A 23,857-nucleotide genomic window follows, 5' to 3' on the forward strand; every position below is an offset into this window, starting at 1 on the left:
ATTCTCGTATGTTCCTAAATGCTAGCTTCCATGTACCGTAGCCATATCATTTCTCACATCATTCCGATCAAAGTTACCGTAGAAACTTTACGATAAAAATCGCAAGAACTTGTTTTTGTCGAAAAGAAAATTGTACAAACGTTTCATGTCGAAAGACAGCCAACGAGGTCTAAAACGCGACTACAAGCCCACTTACGATTTTTTAAGAATGAGTTCGTAGATACTATGGCGGTTTATGTTTTTATAAAAACAAATATAAAAATAAGTTCTGCAGAAAAAATGTTAAGTTTCCGCGGATAAACAAGAAGATCGGAAAAAATGGAATATCTCTATTTTTCACTTAAGACGGCTTAAGGGCAGGAAGAGAAAGGCTAAAACCAAACTTGGAGGAGTATATAAGGAGTCCTAAGCGAAAGGCAAACAAAAAAGAGGAGGACTCTCGACACTTAGAAACTTTGAGGAATTATTCTCGACATACTCTGTTTCTATGACTGGCACCCGATTACCAGACGAACGCGCACAAGCAGTTCGATCTCTTGGTTCACTCTTGAACTACGTTCGGCTTGATCCTCGAAAGGGGTACGTAGGCATCTTTTCATAAGGTTCAGTCCGAAATCAATCAAAACTATTTTCATATCATTTCCGTCAACTGTTATCGAGCTGCGACTCAACTAGGTTTAAGGTTTTAGGTTGCTAGAACTAGGTAATTCGCTGACAGCTCTTGCGGCCGAAACTTTTATAATCTCTTGTAATGATCGCAACGCTCTTACTCGGATTCGAAATAAGATCTACCTTTTCTATAAATTTGTTTTGTTATCTTTTCATATTGTTCGCATTTATTTGGTCACTTGTCGTTGGCTCTCGCAGAGAATCCAGGACCTCAGGGAAAGTTAGGGTTTCCTGACTTTCCTCCGATTACAGAAATCGACGGTGTGAATTTCGGTTCCCACATACTTTAATTGAGATATATATTATACTTTATCATTATTAAAAAATATTTTTTCCTAATATTTTTTTCTTTTTAATTTTATGTTTTCTTTATGTATGTTGAACTTAATATATCCATAATCAAAATATCCAAGCAAATCTAAATTCTAATTTTAAGATTATTTAAAATAATTTCAGTTTACCTTTCAATAAATCTAAGGCATACAATTGTTTAGAAGTTATAAAATATTTTAATTATTGTAAATATTGATATTCGTTCATGAACTTACCAAATTTTATCAGCTATAGTTATGTATGTAATTTCCTATTGATTATCTCTTTATTTTCTAATATCTTTTAAAAATCAACATAAATTTTTGATAAATATTATGAAAATAAATGCACAGTTATGCGAGAAATAAAACTAATTTGATTTGACTTAATTATACTTGTGTTTGAATTTGAAAGAATTTATATGTAACTCAATATACTCACAACATTAATGACTCGACTAATCCAACTTATATCCAAAATCAAAGATCAAGCTACAATAAGAAAATAAATATTTATAAAAAGAATCTAATTATTTTATATAAATTATATGATGACTCAAAACATATTAATAAATAAAAATAAAGTATTAACTAATTGTTACAATATAGTTTTATACATACGCATGAGACTTTAAAATATTGTCATTATTTTCATTTATGTAATTTGAATCAAACACTTCAGTTTATTTTTTATTTAATTCTAAACACAATATATATTACGTTCTACATAATCTTACAGTAATATATTTACATATCTAAGAAATTAACCAATTAAATATATTAAAATAAAATATTATAGTTGAATTCAGAGAAATGGCTGCAATTCACAATTCAATATACCCAAGAGATAAATAAATCGATTGTTGACCTAAAAACTAACCAAACCGACTAGATATAACTTATCTAAAATCATATGTATGATTAAAACAATATCAATTATACATATAAATTAAAGTTTGATTTAAAGCCAAAATTAAATATCAATTAATTATAATATATTAACTTTATAAAGATATATACCTGTGCATGAGTACGAGAGAATCACTTAGTTATATAGTTAAAATTCAATCTTCTAATTATGGAAAATAACATTATACTACTAAATGTATTTCCAAACAGCATAATAACTAATCTTGTGTCCAAACAATATAAATATTATATACTACCTTTCTAATAACTTTTTATTTGTCTTCTTTTAAATTATTTGATTTAAAACCACTCAGATAATTTATATAAAGTTGAAAATAGGTATAACTATTTTTGCAGGTTTAGATACTACAAAAAAATCATTTAATATGAAATTAATTAAGTTAATAAATTATTTTGTTTGTATTTTCATAAATAAAAAATTGAATTCTTTTAAGCTTAATAAATATTAGATTCTTATTCTTAATTTATTCTTACATATGCAATATTATGCATGGTTTATATTGACATCAAATGGTTTTATTCTATAAAATGTTATTGAATAAATTAACATCAAATAAGTTTATAATTAAAAATTTATCAGATGAGCATATATCACAAATTTAATAAGAAAATTAGAAATAATTTATTAGTTCGTAATGAAACGGGTTGAAATAATAATAAAAAATAAGTAATATTTTAATAGGAGAGATATAAAATAATATAATTATCTATTAATTTCAGATACACTCAAATAAAAAAATTTAAACATTACTTATCAAAAAAATTTAAAATCTATTGATATTGTAAGTTAAATTTTGTTAAAAAAATATTTCTGTGTGTTTTAAGCACGGGTGATAATCTAGTTTAAAATTAACGTTTAAACGCATGTAAGATAAGCCAGATAAAATTAGCCAACATGAGTTGATTATTATAATTTTTTGAACTTATCAAACTTAATTTTATTGCATGTTTAGAATCTGAAATACAACAGAAGTTAGTCTTTATCATTCTAATACATAGATAGAGTTTAGTATTTCAAGAGAAGGCTAATCTAATTAAGTTGTTTAAGTTCAAAAATGGTACTTAATACATTCTATATTTAGCAGTTGTTTCATTATGTGTATTTCATGAAAATTACTCGATTTCTAATGCTTTTTAATCCATAAGTTTTAATCGTATTTACTTTCTGCCTTTAATTTCCTGCGAATTGAAAATAACAAAATCATCTTTACGACTTGATTCTACTCTATTCTCACATAATCGTAAATTAAAATTGGTTTTAATGGATTCAAACTTTAAACATTGAGGCGTACTCATGTGTATTTGCAATTTATTTTAGTGATGGAAATCTGATCACATCAGTTTATAGATGTCGAACTCGATTCGGAATGGTTTTTCTAATTTTTAATCTTAGCGTTTTAAAATGAGGTTCACTATTCTAATATTGTCAGACTAGCTTTGAGTAATAACATAGACTAATTATTGAGCTTTGTCTCGGTAAGCTAAGGCTTAATATTTGTAAAACAGTTCAGTGTCATATATACTCAGTTTTTTTCTGGCTACTAATGTTAGGTGGGTGTATTGAATTTAGAAGTTGAATTTGAAGGAGTCGGAGTTTCCACTAAACTCTTGTAATATTTAATTTTGGTGGATTTTGTGGTAATTATATTTGAAATGAATTTAAAGGAAAATTTACCAAAAATGTAAAAAAAAACAATTATTTGTCTTTAGGATGGAATTTTAAGATAATTCTTTTTTTATTTATTTATCAGATATATAGGTTAGAACCTTATAATAAAAATAAAAATTTCATTATAAATTTAAAATGCATTATCATTTTGAAATGAAAAAAATATATCATTTATCGTAATTTATGTGTTTCTTTATGAAACTGTGTTATCCCTACATGGCTATATATTCATATAGTGGTACATAGTTCAATTAGTATTATTTTTTTAATTTTTACATTGTTCTAAAAGTTTGTCTAAATGGCTAATCAAGCATAAACAAAATATATACAACACATAATTAGTGCTTGTGAATTTCTTCAACATTTATTTTTCATTAATCAAATTTTTATTCAATTTTTCCTTCATGTAAAATGATTAGTTCCTAAAGTGTAAAGGAATTGATTTCTATTACATTTATGCGAATTCTTTTAAAATATAAAACAACATAATTAGAAAGATGCATTTAAAATCTTTATCAAATTCTTTAAAATTTATTATTTATATCTTTAGTTGAATTATTTTAGAAACAGTTAAATTCTTTAATCCAATACCACCTTCTTAATGTTAAGAATATACTCAAGCTACTAGGTCAAAACACAAAATATATTATTAACTTAAAAAAAGTCAAAACAATACACACATTTAACAAGATTGTTTTATTGATACATTTAAATTTCGAAATAAATACTTTACAAAGTACAGTTTTTATTTTAAACATTTGTATATCATAGAAAATATTTAACAGACTTTGAAACTTTTTTTCAACAAAGCTTTGTTTTTGTACGCGCATCTGTGAACTAAATTTGGAAAGTATAAAGCACGATAGATTCATGTTGTGAATAGTACATAGATATTTTATGGCAACTTGCATGTGACATTTCTTTTGTCGTTGATATCAGTGGGCGATGAACATATGAATTCTTTCCGGTTAGCCTGGTTGACCACTTGAAGAACACAAATCTCGTCTTGAGATGCTTCTTGGCGATCTCTCGAAGAAATTTTATTGCAATTTGGACGTATTATCTCACCATACGATTTTTTTGTAGACCGTAACATATCATAAGTCCATGCACCTGTTAATGCTCCAATAACCGGTGAAACAATGTACAACCATAAATCCTTATAGCATCCCCATATAAGTGCAGGCCCTAAGCTTCTTGCTGGGTTCATTGATGCTCCGGAGATTGGCCTAATCAATTTGTCAAAATATAGAATTTTACTGCATATTTTTATAAAACAAAAATAATAACTTTGTAAACAATATTTTAATGGCTTGGATTAACTACCCGCAGAACAGGATGTCGAGTACAACTGTTGCGCCAATAGCAATGCCTGCGAATGATCCATTGGCTCGTTTATCAGTAGCTACAGCCGAGATAACGAACATCAAGTTGAAAGTAGTGATGAACTCCATTACAAACGTCGCCGTGTTGGAACTTGACGGGTATGTTCCCACATAAATATCGCCTTTGAGGCTACAAACGTTGTCGTCCAGATGGAACACAAGTCGTAGAGCCTCAGCAGCTAAAGTTGAGCCGAGAAGTTGTGCGGCTATATAGCCCGGAACCTATATAAAGAGACCAATCAAAACTTATTATACATAGAGTTTATGGCTTAGGTTGGTATTACGATATTCATGAAAATGAAAGACAAAATTGTGGGGTGGAATATGACTATATGAGATACTGTTTGATTTGATTATAAACTTCCTTTGGATTTTAATTTTTGATATTGCAAAGATCATCAATTGGGTGGATAAAAATGTGATCATGCACAATGTATGATGTAAATCACGAAATATATCTTGCATTCCGTGATCGGCATTTCATACAAAAGTCTATACTATTTGGTGAATGGGTACAACTGTAACATTAAGAAATAATAACTAAATTAGTTGATATTAGTATATGTGTTTACCTGTTTAAACGGGAACTTTCTAGAAGAGGCAAATGCAATGGAAACAGCAGGGTTGAAATGTGCACCAGAGACATGACCAATTGAGTAGATCATAACCATTACGGTTAATCCCCATACCAAAGCTATACCAGGAAGTGTCACCGCTTTACCGTACGTATCATTTACCACGATAGCCGCGCAGCCAGCAAATATGAGAGAAAATGTCCCCACGAACTCGCCAATCAACTAGAATATATAGTTGACAACAATACGATTTCAGCTGAAGCTATGTTATTAAAATATATATATATATATATAAGAAATTAATTCTAACTTTTAATTAATCTACATATTCCGATCAATTAAAGGAAAAAGATTTTAAATCTTTTTCAAAAAAAAAATAAAGGAAAAAGATCGAATCTTTTTCTTAGCTCCGACGTCATAATCTTTTTTTTTGAATAAAATAATCAATATAACTACCTTAAAAAATCTTAACTAATATTTTAAACTACGTTTTGTTTTGTTATAGAAACAAAACTATACCAGACCGATCCATTATAAATATAATTCGGTTTGGTTATTATACTTCATAAATTTGAAAAACTAAGGCCAAAAGCTCAAACCAACGTTGAAACTGAATAGGCATATGCTAATCTTCAATCAAACTAATAATTACTATCAATATGTCTCTATTACGTTAGGAAAACATCTATTACGATAAAAATGCAACTAATATCATTACCCTTTTTTATCAAAAAAAAAACTAATATCATTACCTTTTGAACGAAAGATACGGATACAAGGGGAAGGGAAATACCCGGTGATCGGGAATCACCTCCTGATCCACCGTCTTCGATGTCGAAGGTGACAGTTTGTGTTTGTGGAGTAGTATCAGAGATCTCAGCCATAAATGAAAGCTCTTTCTCCAAAAATGTTTATAGTTTGCTCATCTGAAAACTCAAATAGTCAACCCTAGTTTGTACTCGTTTATAAGCAAATAGAAAGTTGACTTTATATATTATAGTATTATATAGCGCTTGTTGACAATTCTTTTTAGAATGCAGCTAAATTTTGATAGTTAATAACACTTGAATAGAAGAAATGAGAAAAAAAAAATAGAAGAAAGTAGTGACCAGCATTATTAAAGAGTATCATTATAGAGGCGGGCCTTGATGGGGAGGAGGCATGGCAGGTGCACTGGCGGAGACAGGTTGAGGAGATGGGGGTCAATCAACCATATGATTTTAAAAAAAAATGTACTTGTCTTTTGAAAAGAAAATTTTGTATAACGTTATATAGGTTATATTGACCAAGTAATCTTTGCTGGAAAAAATTGAACCCATGATTTTTAGACAAGTGAATGTTTTCTTCTTTTTTGGCTAATGATATTTCTTGACATAATCATTTAGTTATTAATTTTGTTCTCCATCTTATTTTAATTATTTTCAACATTCAAACACTTAATTTATAAAAAAAATATAATATTTGGATAAATAAAAATATCCTAATTATATATTAAATAATAACATAGTTTATATTTTAATTGAGATCAATTGTTATTCTTATGTATAGACAAGTTTATCATCAATTAGACAATTATTGGCTCTAGGGATCAGACAGAAAGTGCATTTTGGTTTTGAGATTAGAGCATGGGAAGATCTATGGATTCCATCAATTCCTGCGAGGCTACCTGGGACCAATATTCAGTTGTTCATCCAAGGCTAGAAATGAGTGACTTTATTCATAATGAGCCTAAATAGTGGGATGTAGAACTTGGAGAGTCTAGCTTTACCGGAAGATATACCACTTATCCGAAGTTTGGCTGTAAGTCAATCAATCCACTTAAGATGATAAGGTTTGTCGGAGTTATACAAAGAGTAGTCATTATATTGTAAAATCGGGATATTGGGTGGATAGGAATATTCTAAACCACAAACCTGAGGTCATGGTAACTGAACCTAGCATCACTATTCAAACTTTTCTTGAAAAAGTAGTGCTTCTAAGAAGATATGTCATCTTATATAGTAGATCATAACATGAAATTTAACGGTAACGGAGAATCTGACATGTCGTTATATGCGATGTGATAATAATTGTTCTCGGTGTGGGGGTATACATGAATATGTAATCATGTGATTTTTGAGTGTCTCCCAGCTTTGGAAACTTGGGCATAATCATCTAAGCCTTCTTGCACATCTATTTTTTCTGATTTCTAGCGTTTACACCAACTTGGACTATCTGTTATGGCGGAAATGGGATATTGAATAACTGGAATTGTATCCTTATTCATGGGTAATCTAGTATCTACATAAAGCTCGATACAATCATTTAGAGGAATCACAAGAAATCCTCTAGAGCTAGTAAGCCACGTGGAGGGCATGGCAGACCCAACCCTAAATTTAAGGGGTGTCAAAGATTGGGCTTTGGCCCAGAACGAAAATAATTTTAAGAAAAAATTGGTATAAAGCAAGTGCAACATGGAATCGAGTCTGGGTTATGTGGGTCAGAAGAGGAGATTGTTAACCGAATGAACTATGAAAACCTATTGACAACATACCAAAACAGCTAAAACTTATATTTAACCTGGTGCAGCTGACCCACTATTGGTCAACGTGGGTCCGTCTCTGGTGGAGGGCGAATGTCAAGTGTGGTAAGCAAATGTAAAGGACATAGCAGAGATGTGATCAATACATAATCCAATGACAACTCAAACCTTAATCTTGATGAACATTTGTTTGGTGGATGGGGACTCTTGATCACAATTCAGTGAATGTGAATGTGTTTGGAAAGATTCTTCAGAATATGACCAACTTTTGAAAATAAGGAATCAAAGGAGGCCTTGTCATATCTACATACGGAGTTGGAAACACTTTCTTAGGGTATAGAAATAATCTTACAATACTCAATATGTCATCATTTTCTGAAAGAATTGCAAATACATGATTTCAATGATCCAAGAACCAACATCATGGCCAACCTTTTTAAAGGAATTGAAGGAGTTAGATATAATAAAATAAAGATTTCAAATTTTTTGTATTCTTTATATATTAAAAGATAAGCATTTGTAATAAATGTGTTCACAAACTAATTGACACATGACAGCTTCACAATCATTAAAAAAAATAAATGCTAACATGACAGCCTCACAATTATTTTAAAAAATAATGTATTCACACACTAAGTTTCTTAACTTTAGCGCATACAGTTTAATGTAATCACACACTATTTTTTTTAATCAACTCATTTTAAGTTTGTGCATTTTTAACATTTGTATCAGTGAATTGAATTTATCTTCGTGCTACTATTGAATAATATCATTGTTGAAGAAAAAAATTACAAAATAATAAAAGTTTCGCATCAACTAAAATGATGGAATAAACATGTTTTTAGAAATTGAACGTTTTGTACCTTGTTGTACTTGGCCATTGTTGAGGCTTTTTTTTACACGAAGGCATCAGATAATTGTGATTGGTTATGAATTAAGGAAACTGAGGTGAAAAACACCACACACAAAGTCAGATCTTTAGCTTAGCCAAATATTGATTTTCTTTACAAAATTTTCATACCATACCAAGAATTAGAAATATAATCAAATTGCTAGAAAAAATCAGAATCATAAAAGCTTTAAAAGAAAAGAAAATTCGTGAAATCGATTGAAAAATACAATTCAAGTGTTGGGTGAATATATCACATTATTTTCGATGCAAACCCTAACCCTCTTTTCACTCGATTGTATCATGTTTTATTATATTTACCAAGATTTTTTATAAGAAAGTGCATGTTATTGGTTATAGACTACATCAATTTTGCAACATGCCAACAATATTGACACGACGTCCAACCATTTTTATTGGTATTCTAAATGTATGGTCCAATAATTACGTATGTAAAATAAGCCCAAAATATCTGCTTTACATTTATTTTATTTTGCTTTATATTAATATAAGAAATTAAGTCTAGGAAAAATATCTAGATCTGAAGAAAAGAACAAACTTGATTTCGAAGTAATACTAAAGACAACTTAAAATTGATTAAGTACTCATATGGATCTAAAAAATTAATATTTGATCCAAACCGAAATATTTGGTTACCAAAAATATTTAAATCAAAATTATATACTTGAATATATATAAATTATTTTTTAATTTTATGTCTATTATATATTCAAAAATATGAAAATATCTAAAACTTATCAAAGTAGTCACAAGTAAATATCTAAAAAAATATATTCAAAATACTGAAAATATATACTTGTTCTCCATCCAAATATTTAATTTGAACTAATTTTTATGTAAATTTAAGTATTTAGCCTTACATTATTCAAATTTTTATGTTTTATATTATTTTTATTTTCGGATTTTGAGGACTTACGCATATTTGCATTTTTGGTTAAAAAATTACATAATTAAAATGGGTACCCAAACTTGAATCCGAACCGTACCCGCAATGATTCAAACCAAATAAAAATAAAATCTATCCAAAATTTGTAAATATCCTAATTAGATTTAAATTTCTAACTCTAAAAAACCAAAATTCGAATAAATCAACTGAATTCGAATGGATATCTGAATGTCAATCCCTAGAAAAATCTATACGACAAAGGCCTTACTACAACGTAAAATAAATAATCTGATCAATTGTTTCACTCTGCACACAACGCGGATCACTACCTAATTGTCTACTCCTCGAATGCAAAAATGAAGTGCAGATTCTCTAGCAAACATTATATGTGTGTTTCACGTATATTTGTTTTTCGTTGGTTGTTATATTCTATTTTTATTCTGTTATATTCGAGTCATGCACTTCTTTTTCAAGTGGTCTATCTTAGGCCAGGTCCGGTCCATACCACAAGCAAGGTGAACAATGGCTTAGGGCCCAAAAATGTTTTTGAGGTTTTTAGGTCGAGGGAAAAAAATCTAAAATTTTGTTAGTAAGAAAAAGACACATTTTTTCTAATTTAAATAGGGCTTTGATTTGGTTTGGGCTGACCCTGTCTCAGGCTCATTTGATCATATCAACCATATACTTGGAAGAAGTGTTTATTTGGATTGCACTTGATGATGATCTGATTGGGAATCGCTTAAGCAACCAATGTTTTTAAGAGCACTTAACTAATGTTCAAAAAAGAAATTTTCTGTAGCTTAAGATCTATACATAAATCAAGTGCTTTGATTCATCGTCGATGATTAAGCTGATTACATATTAACCATCATCAACCGTTAACATTAGCAAAATGTGTATATATATGAGTTGATGTGTTGAACAGGTTAATTAACTAAAGATTTTGAAGAGACTCGTATTTCTATATTGCTAGAGGTATTGAGTTTGTATTCTCTCCCTGTTCTGCTCCCACCACGTCTTTGCATGCACTTCCCCAAACCGTTCCCGGCTGTTGATTAAACAATAAAAATCGGGTTAGTTACGGTCTGATGTTGAGTTACAAGATGTATCACGTCATCTCTTTGTTAACCGACATTTTAAACCGGTATCCTAAACCGGTAACCAGAGTAATCAGAGGCTTTAAGCACTAAACGATTCACCCCAACTGTAAAGTCTTTTCGATGTTTGTTATACCTGAATCTGACCCGACGTAGCTCTCTAGTCCCGTCTGCTAGTTGTCTGATGGTAATGTAAACGCCAGTCTCATCCTCTTCGATCCACTCGGCCTGCATTTCACTAGCGTTGCTCACTGACGGTGGTTCATCTCTTGAAGAGGTGGTTGTTTGTGCTGCATCCATTGTAGGTCCTCCATGATGATCATAGTTGCTAGAGCGACCATAGAAGTGATGAGGGACATTAACTCCTGGAGGTCTGAAGTTGTGTCTTGGAGTCCAGTCTTTGCTCTCTCTCGCTGATTCTATCTTGGAGTAAGTTGAATCTTTCTCTGACTGAAAAAAAAAAACCAATCAAGACAAAGATTCACTAAACGTTCTTGTCTGAAGAAGACCAAAGTAACATTGCATATCAATATGTGTTTTTTTAATTACCTGGTCATCGGATTTTGCCGGCGTTTGAAGAGCTTGGCGATTAAATCTCTGTACGTTGTAAAGCTCAACGATTTTTTCATAGTTTTCACCCCACCACCGTTGAGCCTGCCACTTGTCGAATGTCTCCCGGCTGTCAAAAACAAGACACAATTAATGGTTTGTTTTAGCTTCCAATGTCTTGAAGTGAAAACATCTGAATCACTTTGGGACATCAAATCTAGCAGAGTACTCCAAGTCTGCAACCAAACCAGCATACATATCGAAACAGAACATGCGGGCTCTCTTCTAGAAAACTCAAAGATCACACAGAGGGGTATGAGTACCTAAAGCGGATCCGTTTAAGATCATTTCCTCCACTGGGGAGAGAAGCAAATGTGATATGCACGCCTGGTTCTACTTGAGCCATCCACTCTTTAGGCCCTTCATCATCTAGTACCACATCACAAGACTGAGCAGAGACAGATTCCCGGTCGTTTCCATAGATTGAAGTGAACTTTGCCCCTGCTGGATGGTGAGAGGAGTTTATGAAGTCCCAAGCAGGTGTTGAACCGGCACTTCCACCCATGTAAGGGTAGGGAACACCTTCAGAAGCATTGTCAAAATCCGAGAACGGTCTATGTCCTTTCTTCATGGGGCTACAAGGGGAACCAGTGCATGGCTTGCATTGTTTATAAGCACCAGAGAATTTCATAGCCATATCTTTAATCTGCATAACATTGGTGCCCAAAAACGCATTTTAAAACGCAATCATGTTGAATACAAACATTTCACTAACCTTGTAGGAAAAACTCTCAGGGCTTTAAGCATCAAGAGAAGTTTATTTTTAGTCCCAAAGGAATTAAAAGGAGGTATACTGTGATCTATTCTATTAAAACAGCAGTGTGACCCATTGATAAAAGTAGTGTCCAACAATTATTCACTCATAACCTACTTTAAAAAAATAAACCAACTCTTTTATAACCATATCAAAACATATTTCGTATATTGCAACCTCTTCTTTCTTTCCTATTTTCATGAAACCCATGACTCCCTCTTTTTTTGGACAATAAGAACCGTGACTCCATCTAAACATCTTATGTGAACTTATAATTTATGTATTTCATTTTAAAATTGTTTTGTTTAATTAATCAATGTAGATGATGTAAAAATTATATTTTATTCTCAGTGTAGAGATTTTGGACGGGGGTGGTTCGTCGTGACTTTTTTCTACTCAGTCAAAAACACATAATGTTGAATTTTTTTTGTATAGTGTTAGTTTGTGTAAAATCCTACTTATTCTTAATTGTTTGTGGTTTTTTATTTATAAATTTAAGAACTATGAAGAAAAAATGATGAAACAAACTAAAAAAAAAAAGAAAGAACGGCTAAATAAAGTTTACATGGAAAAAGAGAAAGAATAAGACTTTTTAATGCTTTGACTTTTATAATTTTTTATTGGAAAATACGAACATCATAATGAAAAAGAGATATAGATCGACCTAAGTTGTTGGACGAAATTTTGATTGGTTAGCGAATCCCAGTATTTTATTAAATAATGAACAGCTTTTCAGTGGCTCATTTAATCAATACATTTTACATTGAAACCAAATAATATAAATCCACTTTGCAAGTCTAGTAAAATTAAAATTATTTTTATTATATAATCAAAAATCTAAACAATAAATGTACAGATGTAATAAAGTACAAAATATGAAAACTTTCAATTTATAGAAATAAAAGTATTTAAAAAAAAATAGGTTTTCAAAACTAAAAAATACGCATTTTGATTATAAAAGAATATGGATTGATGTAAAGAATAAAATTGCTTAATAATTACACAAGAATTTGGCATAAAAATTAATTTAATTTATGAAACAGTTTTTTAAAAATTTAAATGCTAAAAATGAAATTAATACACTTACAATAAAAGTATAAAATTAATATACTTACAATATGTATATACATATATATATTTAACAAAATATATTAAACTTATTTTTTCACATTTTTCAAAAACATTGTTCATTCTTCGGGGCGGGTTGTGGCAGGTTGGATTTAATATTAGTTTTCGAATATAACACTTTAAGAATTGTTTGGGTATATAGTTTAGGTCTAATAGAATACGATACTTGATTTTCCTGTCAATTCCAAAATTGGTTTTTTTATACGAATATTTTTGACTAATTATGTTAGGTAACTATTAAGAAAATATAATATGTTACAGACTTAGAGGAATAAAGTTTAAAAATAATTTCTGAAATACATATAGCATAGTGTATAGTTATGCAACTTGACATATTTAATACAACTACCAAAAATTAAATTTAATTAAACTAAATTATGATTAAACACAAATATGATTACAGAAAAACACAAATATGATTACAAAAACATAAATATAAAAATTAAATGTTCCAAAAAATTAAAACAAAAATATACCCGCCCTTCGAAGGGCGGGTCAGAATCTAGTAATTCTTAAAAAACATCAATAAAGATATGAGATCTAACATCTAGTTAGTCTAACATAATTAAAAGGATTGATATAAAAAAAAATCAGAACGGCCATCTCTTCCTTTTATTTTTTCTTATTTGATTTACTAAAGAATTCCCTTTACTTTTTTTTCTTATCTAGGTAAGAATTCAGTAAAGCCTATTTGAGAAAAGTATAATTTGATCAGTCTTCATTAGCAATACTCATAAGCTTTAATCAGCCAATATACTCCTAACAAATATTGAACTAGATACATAAACTAAAGTTTTTTGAATCTGGGATTGAATTGTTTCAGTAGCTGTTTGACTTTCATGTCTAGTCAGATAGATGGGAAACAAACACTGACATAACCTATTAAAAGAGAGATTGGTGAAAGATTCCAAGCAAGTGAGGTTGCATTTCTGTCTAAACAACAGTGACCAAACTATATCTATAGGTATTTCACAACAAATTCTCAAAGATAAACAAACCAATATCAGTAAAATCTATGGAACAATACGTCTCCTTATAGATTAAAAGATTAATTTTTTAATCTTCAGTGAGATAAGTTAATTGGACCCCCATCTGTGTCTTCGGTTAGTTTCACTGGCAAGGCAATTAGGGAAAAGCAACAAAAAAGTGAAGAAAAAATCGAAGGATAAACTAAGAAAGAAGAGAGACCTGTGTGGTTAGGCTTTTGACGGATTCTTTAGTATTGGGAGTGGTGCCTCCACGCGCTCCGAGTTCTTCACCACCGTCTGCTTTCGTACAAGCTATGCAAGTAAACATCTTTGCCTCTTTTTTCCTATGTGTTCTCTTTGCCTTTACAGCCCTATAAGATTTTGTATAAAACAGAGTCTACTTAAAAATAAACATCACGCAACCAAACCTCAATGAATAGTACAACAAACCAAAAAAAAAATTACAAGTTGTTTAAATTAGAGAGTTAAGCAATAAAGGGACCCACAATCCGACATATAACACGGTAGATATATAGATTATGTAATCATAGTAGACATTTATTTTTGTTAAAAGTTAAGGTTTCTTATAGAATGTAATTAAAAAAGATAGATGGTCCTAGAAAATGAATAGTAGCACACAAATGTAAAACATTAGTTAGAAGTTAGAACATAGAAGGGGAATTTGGATGCCAATTGTCGTTTTTCTCTAACGAAAAGCACAAGACAAAAGGACAAAGTTGTGACGCATCTCTCTTCTGGTTAGAAAACAACTACTCCAAAGAAAATAGAGACTTGACAGAATGCATTTAAGAAATAAAAATGGAAAAACATTCCACCATGTTGGACGTGAGTGTTACCTCACAGGAATAAAAAAATAATCTACGGAGGTTTATTAACTTAGTGGAGTGATCTTGATTGAGGCAAAAGTGTTGAAATATAGTTAAAAGTTAAAACTACAAATTAATCAGTTTTCCCTTTTTTAAAGAAAGATGTTGGAACTAGAAAAGAGAGAGAACTTGGGGATCAGAGGGATAGGACCCCAGTGAGGGAATAATTTTTTAATTGTGATTTTTTTTGTTAACCCTGAAAAATAACTTTAAAATTTGCAAGTCCTTTTTTTTGTCAACGAAATTTTGCAAGTCCAAGCACCAAAAATGTTAGATATAATTTATTTACAAGTAACAGAATATTTTAAAGATGACGATGATAGAGACAAATGCTTTTTTTTGGTGGGGGGGGGGGGGGGGGGGGTTATACGTTTAAGATTTTTTGTGTATTTTTTTTAAATTAAAAATGGTTTGAAAGAAATGCTTGTATTTGCAGCAAAGAGCCCATCGCTCAAGTAACACATATCAATTTTTTTTTTTTTGTCACTAAGTAACACATATCAAAAGTTGGTAGAATAAAGCATTTTTACAGTAGCCGAGCCTGAAATTGATGACATTTTAAAATAAGATTATATTATTCGAGAGAATAGAATCAAATAATATGGTTCAGATTCTCGTGTTTAACACCATTCAAGACAAGAAAACAAAAAAAAAAATATATGAACACCATTGGAACCACTGGAAAAGAAAATAATCAAGAAAATGGAATCTTGACAGTCACGTGTATGGAAAAAGAAAAAGAAAAAGAAAAAGAAAAAGAAAAAGAGTTTAGTTTCTATATTTAGGGTTCCTTTATGTGTTGATGGACCAATCTAAAGCGTGCCGAGAGATGAAAGCTACAGATAATGACTGTATTCTACCATACTCAGAATATATTTTTTTTCAGCAATCACGAATTAGGAGGAATTGTTGAGAAGTAAACTTGATTTGGGTCATATTATTGGATTAACAAATCACTAATCATGTTTAGCTAAATCTTAACATAAATTCTAGAATAATCTTCCACCTCCTTAAATTGAAAATCTAGATATTTTCATAGAAAATTCTAGATAATTAAGGAAAAATAATCTTAGATATTTAAGTAGAATTATCTAGATTTATGATTAAAATATGTAAGATATTTTTTTATTTTGGAGGCTATAAATACCTACCTTTTTCTCATTTTAAATGATCAAGAAAGAATCCAAGTAATAAGAAATCTTCTTTTTTAAGTTATAAAACTAGATTTCCACCCGCACAACCTTGCGGGTATATATTTTTCATATTTATATATATAGATATTTGTTTTACATAATTATTATATATTTTTAATAAATGTTTGTATAATTATGCCAAATATAATAATTTTATAGTTTTCATGCTGTAAATTAAAATCATCACATATATATGTTGCTTATTATATATTTGTCTTATTTAATTTACGTTTGATTACTAAACTAATTTTTTTAATGCATGAAACAACATATATGAAAACAATTTTGTATTTAATTTATTATAATCATGATCCGTAATTCAAATCGCTAGATTTTTTTAGTAATTTTTTAATGTTTATTAATTTTATATAATAAATTACTGTATATTAAAAAGTGTAAGATAAGTTAAATTTTTATACATGTATTATATAGTTTACTAATATTAACCCGTTCTACCAACATATTATATTTTTAGCATAAATATTTTATATTTATGAAAATAAAATATGTTAACTTATCAATTTAAAATAATTTTATCATATTTTCTTCAATATAACATTTTTATTTTAAAATGATAGATATTATTACAAAATTGATAAAATATGATATAATTTTATTCTTTAAGTAACATTTAATTACTAATTACAAAATTAGTTGAAAATATTTATATTCAATTTATGGAAATTAAGATCTTATTATAATATTTTTCAAGAGATTTGTTAGAATTTTAATTTTTTTTTTAAAAAAATTAAAAGATATAAAAGATATTATGATTAAAGTAGTTAAAATATTATGTATGTTAGCATTAGTGATATACATTTAATATAAAATTTAAATGATGGTCCAAATAAAAATATCACTCATCAAAAAATCATGATTTTTATTTTATTAGAAAAACAAATTTGAAAAAATTAAAATAAAAATAAATATTTATTTCTAACAAAATCTTTAAAAATTATTAGTAAATGTATTTGTGAAATTAATTAATTTCATTTTATTTAAATTTTTGTTTATAAACCAAAACTATATTCAATTTTAATTTCTAATTATAATTTATGATAATTTAAATTAAAACTAACTAATTTTTGAAAGTAAATTTAAAAAGATTTTAAGAAGATTTTAAAAAGATTTTGTTAGAACATTTTAAATATATTTATTTGTATTTCAAATAAAATGATAAAGATATTAAAAGATATAATAATGAACTTATGTAAAATATGATATTTTCTATGAATGGTCCAAACTAAAAAAATTACACATGAAAAGAAGTCATGACTTCTGTTTTAATATATAAGAAGTTTTTTTCTTCACACAAAATACTTTCTCTTCAAACACTTAAAACACTTCTCCATTGTAACAAAGTTTTTCATTTCAACAAGTGGTATCAGAGCTACAAGTTTCTTTTGAAAATAGCAAATAGTGGTGTTTCCTTTCAAGTTCCATTGCTCACAAAGAGCAACTATTTGTCTTAGGATGATGGCTATTCTAGGAGCACATGATGTGTGAGAGATAGTCGAGAAAGGCTTCATTGAACCAGAGAATGATGGTGGCTTATCTCAAACACAAAAAGATGGTTTGAGAGATTCAAGGAAGAGAGACAAAAAGACTCTCTGTCTAATCTATCAAGGATTAGATGAAGATACATTTGAGAAGGTTGCTGGTGCAAGGACGCCCAAGGATGCATGGGAGAAGCTTCAAACATCTTACAAAGGAGCATAACAAGTTAATAAGTTACGACTTCAAACTCTAAGAGGAGAATTTGAAACATTACAAATGAAGGAAGGAGAACTCATCTCAGATTACTTCTCAAGAGTCTTGACGGTTACTAATAATCTAAAGAGAAATGGTGAGAAGTTAGATGAGGTGAGAATCATGGAGAAAGTTCTTAGATCATTGGATTCAAAATTTGAGCATATTGTCGCCGTGGTTGAAGAGACAAAGGACTTGGAGACTATGACGATGGAGCAAGTTCTTGGATCACTGCAAGCTTATGAAGAAAAGAGAAGAAGAAGAAGAAATAATATAGTGTGGAGCAAGTTCTCAAGATGAGAATTGATCAAAAGGAAGAAAGTCGCCAAAATCATCCGAGACATGGTGGTAGTCATTTCCGAGGACGAGGTCGTGGTGCAAATGGACGAGGTTGGAGACCATGTGAAGAAAAATTTAACCAAAGAGGAGATCATTCATCAAGAGATCGTGGAAGAGGAAATATAAAATCAAGGTACGATAAATCAAGCATCAAATGCTATAGTTGCGGAAATTTTGGACATTATGCTTCTGAATGCAAGAAGCAGTTTCTTGTGCGGTTTATATATCAAACCGTTCTCCAACAAAGAGTGTTCTAAAAAAGACACCACAAGAATCTTGGAGCAGAAGGAAGCCTAGAGTCTCACACCTAAGAGTCTTTGGAAGCATTGCTCACGCTCATGTTCCAGACGAGAAGCGGAACAAACTAGATGATAAAAGTGTGAAGTACATCTTCATTGGGTATGATGCTAACTCCAAAGGCTACAAGCTCTACAATCCTGAAACAAAAAAGACAATCATTAGTCGGAATGTCATCATTGATGAAGAAAGAAAATGGGATTGGAGATCAAATAATGAAGACTACAACTTCTTTCCATCCTTTGAAGAAGAGAATGTGGAGCAACCGAGAGAAGAGCCAGCTACACCACCAAGTTAACCAACAACAAGTTCTCAAGGAGATGAAACTTCAAGTGAAAGGACTCCACGTTTTAGAAGTCTACAAGACATCTACAAGGTAACCGAAAATTAAGACAATCTTACCTTATTTTGACTATTTGCGGATTGCGAGCCTATGAACTTTGAAGAAGCTCAAGAAAAGAAGTCACAAAGAAGTGCAATAGATGAAGAAATCAAATCGATCAAAAAAATGATACATGGGAGTTAACTTCACTTCCAAATGGGCATAAAGCAATCAGTGTGAAGTGGGTGTACAAGGCACAAAATAACACTAAAGGAGAAGTTGAAAGATACACGGCAAGATTGGTGACAAAAGTCTACAGTCAAAGAGTCGGGATCGACTATGATGAGGTATTTGCTCCAATTGCTCGCTTAGAAACGATTAGATTAATCATTTCATTGGCAGCCCAAAATAGTTAGAGGATATATCAAATGGATGTCAAATCAACCTTCTTAAATGGAGACCTTGAGGAAGAAGTCTACATTGAGCAACCACAAGGCTACACAGTCAAAGGAGAAAAAGACAAAGTCTTAAGGCTGAAGAAGGCGATTTATGGATTAAAGCAAGCACCAAGAGCATGGAACACTCGGATTGATAAGTACTTCAAGGAAAAAGGCTTCAGCAAGTGTCCATATGAGCATGCACTTTATATCAAAACTCAAAACAATGATATTCTGATTGCATGTTTGTATAAGGATGACTTGATATTCATCGGCAACAATCCGATTATGTTTGAAGATTTCAAGATTGAGATGACAAAGGAGTTCGAGATGACATATATTAGACTGATGTCACACTAACTTGGAATTGAAGTAAAGCAAGAAGAAAATGGAATAAGCAAGAAGAAAATGGAATCTTCATTACTCAAGAAGGCTATGCTAAAGGTGCTTAAGAAGTTCAAGATGGATGACTCAAATTCAGTTTGCACGCCAATGGAATGTCGAGTCAAGTTATCAAAGGAAGAAGAAGGAGAGAGTGTCGATCCAACACTCTTTAAGAGTTTGGTTGGAAGCTTAAAATATCTAACATGCACAAGACCTGACATCATGCACGCAATTGGAGTAGTAAGTCGATACATGGAGCATCAAACAGCAAATCACTTCAAGGCAACTAAGAGGATCCTACGCTCTATGAAAGGTACAATCAACTTTGGCTTGTACTACTCTATCTTTGAAGATTACAAGCTTGTTGGATATAGCGATAGCTATTGGGGTGGAGATGTAGATGACCGGAAAAACACAAGTGGCTTTGTGTTTTTCATTGGAGAAACCGCTTTCACATGGATATCAAAGAAGCAACCAATTGTCCCTCTTTCTACTTGTGAAGCGGAGTATGTGGAAGCTACTTCATGTGTTTAACATGCTATTTGGCTATGAAACTTGCTAAAGGAGTTGAACCTACCACAAGAGGAGCCAACGAAGATCTTTGTGGATAACAAGTCGGTAATAACATTGGCAAAAAATCCAGTCTTCCATGATCGAAGTAAGCACATCGACACTCGTTATCACTACATTCGAAAATGTGTTACTAAGATGGATGTACAATTGTAGTATGTGAAAACAAATGATCAAGTAGATGATACTTTCACCAAGCCACTCAAGCGAGAAGACTTCATCAAAATGAAGAGCTTACTTAAGTAACCAAATCAAGTTTAAGAAGGGATGTTGAGAAGTAAACTTGATTTGGGTCATATTATTGGGCTAATACATCACTAATCATGTTTAGCCCAACATTAACCCAAATTCTAGAATAATCTTCCACTCCTTAAGTTAAAAATCTATATATTTTCATAGAAAATTTTAGATAATTAAGGAAAAATAATCTTAGATATTTAAGTAGAATTATCTGGATTTAAGATTAAAATATGTAAGATATTTTGTACTTTGGAGGCTATAAATACATCCCCTTTTCTCATTTTGAATGATCAAGAAAGAATCCAAGTTTGCAACAAAAGATCAAAGTAATAAGAAATTATTTTCTAAGTTATAAAAAGGTTTCTTCTTCACACAAAACAATTTCTCTTCGAACACTTACAACACTTTCTCCATTTTAACAATTTTTTCATTCCAACAAGAATGTTTTCTTGACATCAAAAGCAAATTTAAAAAAAAAATTAAAACAAGATTTTTTTTTTCAGGCATTCAATTTGATTTTTCGGAAGGCATTAAATTTGTTTTGAATGGGGGATATGGGTTTTACTGACTTTTGTTATATATATCTGAATTTGATTATAGTAGCTCTGCTTTTGTTTCCGCTTTTAAGATTTGGTCTTATTTTGATAGCCGGCACGAGTGGGGTGTGTTCTGTGCCTAAACCTATAGATAGCTGCAGAAGAGTAGTAGCGTTCCAGAGAGTTCATCGTAGTAAATGTGAAAGAAACAAAATCCGATGATGATGAATTTAGGCTTAACAATGGCAGAGAAAAAAATTGGCGGTATTCTTTTTTCTTTTAAGTAAAAAGTTATTGGGGAACAATTAATACCCGCGAAACTTTTTAAGTGAAGAACATATATACAAATTTTCCTGGAAAGCTGTCAAAAATCTGTATGGATGCTTAGAAATCGGAAACTGGAGAAATTTTTAGAAACTTTTAACTTTTTTGCTATCTTATATAGAAAAAGAAAGGATGAAATGAAAGAGAGAGAAGTGACGGATCGTAACTGTCAAAATCAAATCCATCAAGTGACAGTTGATGAAAATATGCAGCAGGTAAAGGCATCAAGAATCCTTTTTTTTATTTACCAAAAAAATAGTTTGAAAAGATCGATCGTTAAAAACAGTTGCAAAAAAATCTCTACAGAAGAGAAATTTCAAAAATAAAACAAGCAAAGAATCTTTGATTTTCTTTTCTCGAGAAAAATAGTAAAGATGATGATATCTCAGAACAGCTTGTTACTGACCTGAAATGTCTTCTTCGCAGCGAAGTCGAATCAAATCTCCGCTCTCACGAACTCACGCTGAACAAGACAAACTCCAAACCAAACCACGTCTAGCCTCCTCCAGTATCAAACAAAAACGGGTGGAGAATTCGGGTTAATGAATGAAACGAGAACTGAAACGGAGCTCCGACATTTTGATTTCTCACTATAAATTATGACCAAGAGCAAGAGTGGAGACAAGAGCATCTCTGGGTATTTATACGTGGAGGAGAGACAAGTTTTTAACGGCGTTAACAGATAAAAGAAACAAGAAAACACCGTGAGTTAAAAAAAAAAAAATGGTCTAGTTAAGAGACGGCAGCGAGGGCCCAATGTTGTCTACACGGTGACGGAGATTGCTTACGTGTGCTGGAAGTAGATTACGCGGTAGTTAGTGATTGGATGAAGACAGCTGAAACCGGGTCGGGTTATAGTTACGATATATTTGACAGGCCAAGGGAACGGTCGCATCACCATTTGCTTTCTCGTGGCCTTGTGGGTTCTCTTCTCTTTTCATTTTTTAAAATTTTTTAATACTGTGTATACTATTTGACAAATAGTATTTGTATCATCGTTTTGTCTTGTTTTAGGTCTTATCATGTGTGGGAATTTTTTGTTTTTATCTTTCTCCTAAATGAGTAAAGAACATCAGCACAAACATTGGGCTATAAAATGTTATCCTACTATATAAAATAGACTAATTTATAGCTCAATTAGAGGTGCCACATAGGATGAAATATTCTCATCCAATCATTCCTCCACGTCGTTATGAATTTAATTGTTCAAAAAATTTCTTCATTGTTGTTGTGTCGCCTTGATTGTCGTCTGAGGAACCCTCAACGTTTTGTTTTCCATGACGCCGTAGATGTTAATGATGGGAAGCAATCAAAGCAGCCCACTACTTGGTCACCCTCACGAAACCCTCGAACAATCTAATCGTTTGACACTCTTCTTCACAACCTCTATTTCTCTTAAAATTTGTCCGATTCAAGCTCTCAAGTCTCAACTGCCTCTCGCCGGCCGCCGTTGCTATTAGGTTCATGGAAGTCCACCTTCGTTGATATTCTAAACGGACACTACCGAAGATGAACACTGACACTACAAGAAAACAGCGGTATTCTGACGGACGTTCCGACGGAAAATGAATTCCTCGGAATATACCGAGGAATTTCCGAGGCAATTCCGAGGAAACACAAAATTTGGCTTCCTCGGAATTTCCTCGGAATATACCGACGGAATTCCGAGGAAAATTCAGTTCGTCGGAATATTCCGACGGAATACCGAGGAAAATTCAGTTCGTCGGAATATTCCGACGGAATACCGAGGAAAATAGTATTCCTAGGAAAAAACCGATGAATTCCGAGGAAATATTATAGACGTTAGAGAGCCGTTGGGGGGATTTTAAAAATTCCGAGGAAATTCCGAGGGCAGAAAGGTTTTCCTCGGAATTTCCTCGGAATAGATCTTGTCGATTTAGGGATTTGATTATACATTCCTTTTCCTCGGAATTTCCTCGGAATTTTCCGAGGAAATTCCGACGACGATAGAGTTTTCCTCGGAATTCCCTCGGAAAATTCCGAGGAAATTCCGAGGAACTTGGGGTTTTAAACCGAAAACAACGTTTTACGGATTGAATAACACGTATATAACCTTCATTAAGTGTCTTAACCAGATTATGAAGTCAAACTTTGGTGTTTTACCCAATAACAAACACTTTTACGATTGCATGAACGAAAACCACAC

General features: G+C 31.2%; 2 protein-coding genes across 4 annotated transcripts; both read right to left on the bottom strand.

Annotated features, from left to right (window-relative positions):
* Window positions 1-688: 688 nt before the first annotated feature.
* Window positions 689-9,002, bottom strand: LOC103833684 (aquaporin NIP3-1). Its single transcript, XM_009109756.3, has 4 exons — window positions 6,292-9,002; window positions 5,537-5,761; window positions 4,906-5,186; window positions 689-4,808 (listed from the first exon to the last, which is right to left on the bottom strand). Exons 1-4 carry the CDS (start codon window positions 6,421-6,423, stop codon window positions 4,475-4,477), a joined length of 972 nt encoding a protein of 323 aa, XP_009108004.1. The 5' UTR covers window positions 6,424-9,002; the 3' UTR covers window positions 689-4,474.
* Window positions 9,003-10,609: 1,607 nt separating this feature from the next.
* On the bottom strand, window positions 10,610-22,313 carry LOC103833686 (protein BREVIS RADIX). Of its 3 annotated transcripts, XM_033276392.1 has the most exons (7): window positions 22,097-22,194; window positions 21,400-21,521; window positions 14,633-14,783; window positions 11,826-12,208; window positions 11,503-11,632; window positions 11,090-11,403; window positions 10,610-10,904 (listed from the first exon to the last, which is right to left on the bottom strand). In XM_033276392.1, the coding sequence occupies exons 3-7, from the start codon at window positions 14,738-14,740 to the stop codon at window positions 10,826-10,828; spliced, it is 1,014 nt and encodes a 337-aa protein (XP_033132283.1). In that variant the 5' UTR covers window positions 14,741-14,783; window positions 21,400-21,521; window positions 22,097-22,194; the 3' UTR covers window positions 10,610-10,825. The 3 variants fall into 3 exon arrangements, with proteins under 3 accessions (XP_033132283.1, XP_009108006.1, XP_033132284.1); XM_009109758.3 differs by lacking the exon at window positions 21,400-21,521 and having other exon boundaries at window positions 22,097-22,313; XM_033276393.1 differs by lacking the exons at window positions 14,633-14,783; window positions 21,400-21,521; window positions 22,097-22,194 and adding an exon at window positions 14,472-14,612.
* Between the last annotated feature and the right edge of the window lie 1,544 nt (window positions 22,314-23,857).

This window comes from Brassica rapa, chromosome A08 (genome assembly GCF_000309985.2).
Source record: "Brassica rapa cultivar Chiifu-401-42 chromosome A08, CAAS_Brap_v3.01, whole genome shotgun sequence".
Taxonomy (NCBI): domain Eukaryota; kingdom Viridiplantae; phylum Streptophyta; class Magnoliopsida; order Brassicales; family Brassicaceae; genus Brassica; species Brassica rapa.

Coding starts and splice junctions, on each gene's coding strand:
- LOC103833684 (XM_009109756.3), bottom strand. CDS start 6,423: ATGGCTGAGATCTCTGATACTACTCCACAAACACAAACTGTCACCTTC. Junction 5,187..5,536: donor GAAAGTTCCCGTTTAAACAG/GTAAACACATAT, acceptor CTCTTTATATAG/GTTCCGGGCTATATAGCCGC. Junction 4,809..4,905: donor CTCGACATCCTGTTCTGCGG/GTAGTTAATCCA, acceptor CAAATTGATTAG/GCCAATCTCCGGAGCATCAA.
- LOC103833686 (XM_009109758.3), bottom strand. CDS start 14,740: ATGTTTACTTGCATAGCTTGTACGAAAGCAGACGGTGGTGAAGAACTC. Junction 11,404..11,502: donor CGGCAAAATCCGATGACCAG/GTAATTAAAAAA, acceptor TTTTTTTTTCAG/TCAGAGAAAGATTCAACTTA. Junction 10,905..11,089: donor CTACGTCGGGTCAGATTCAG/GTATAACAAACA, acceptor TTTAATCAACAG/CCGGGAACGGTTTGGGGAAG.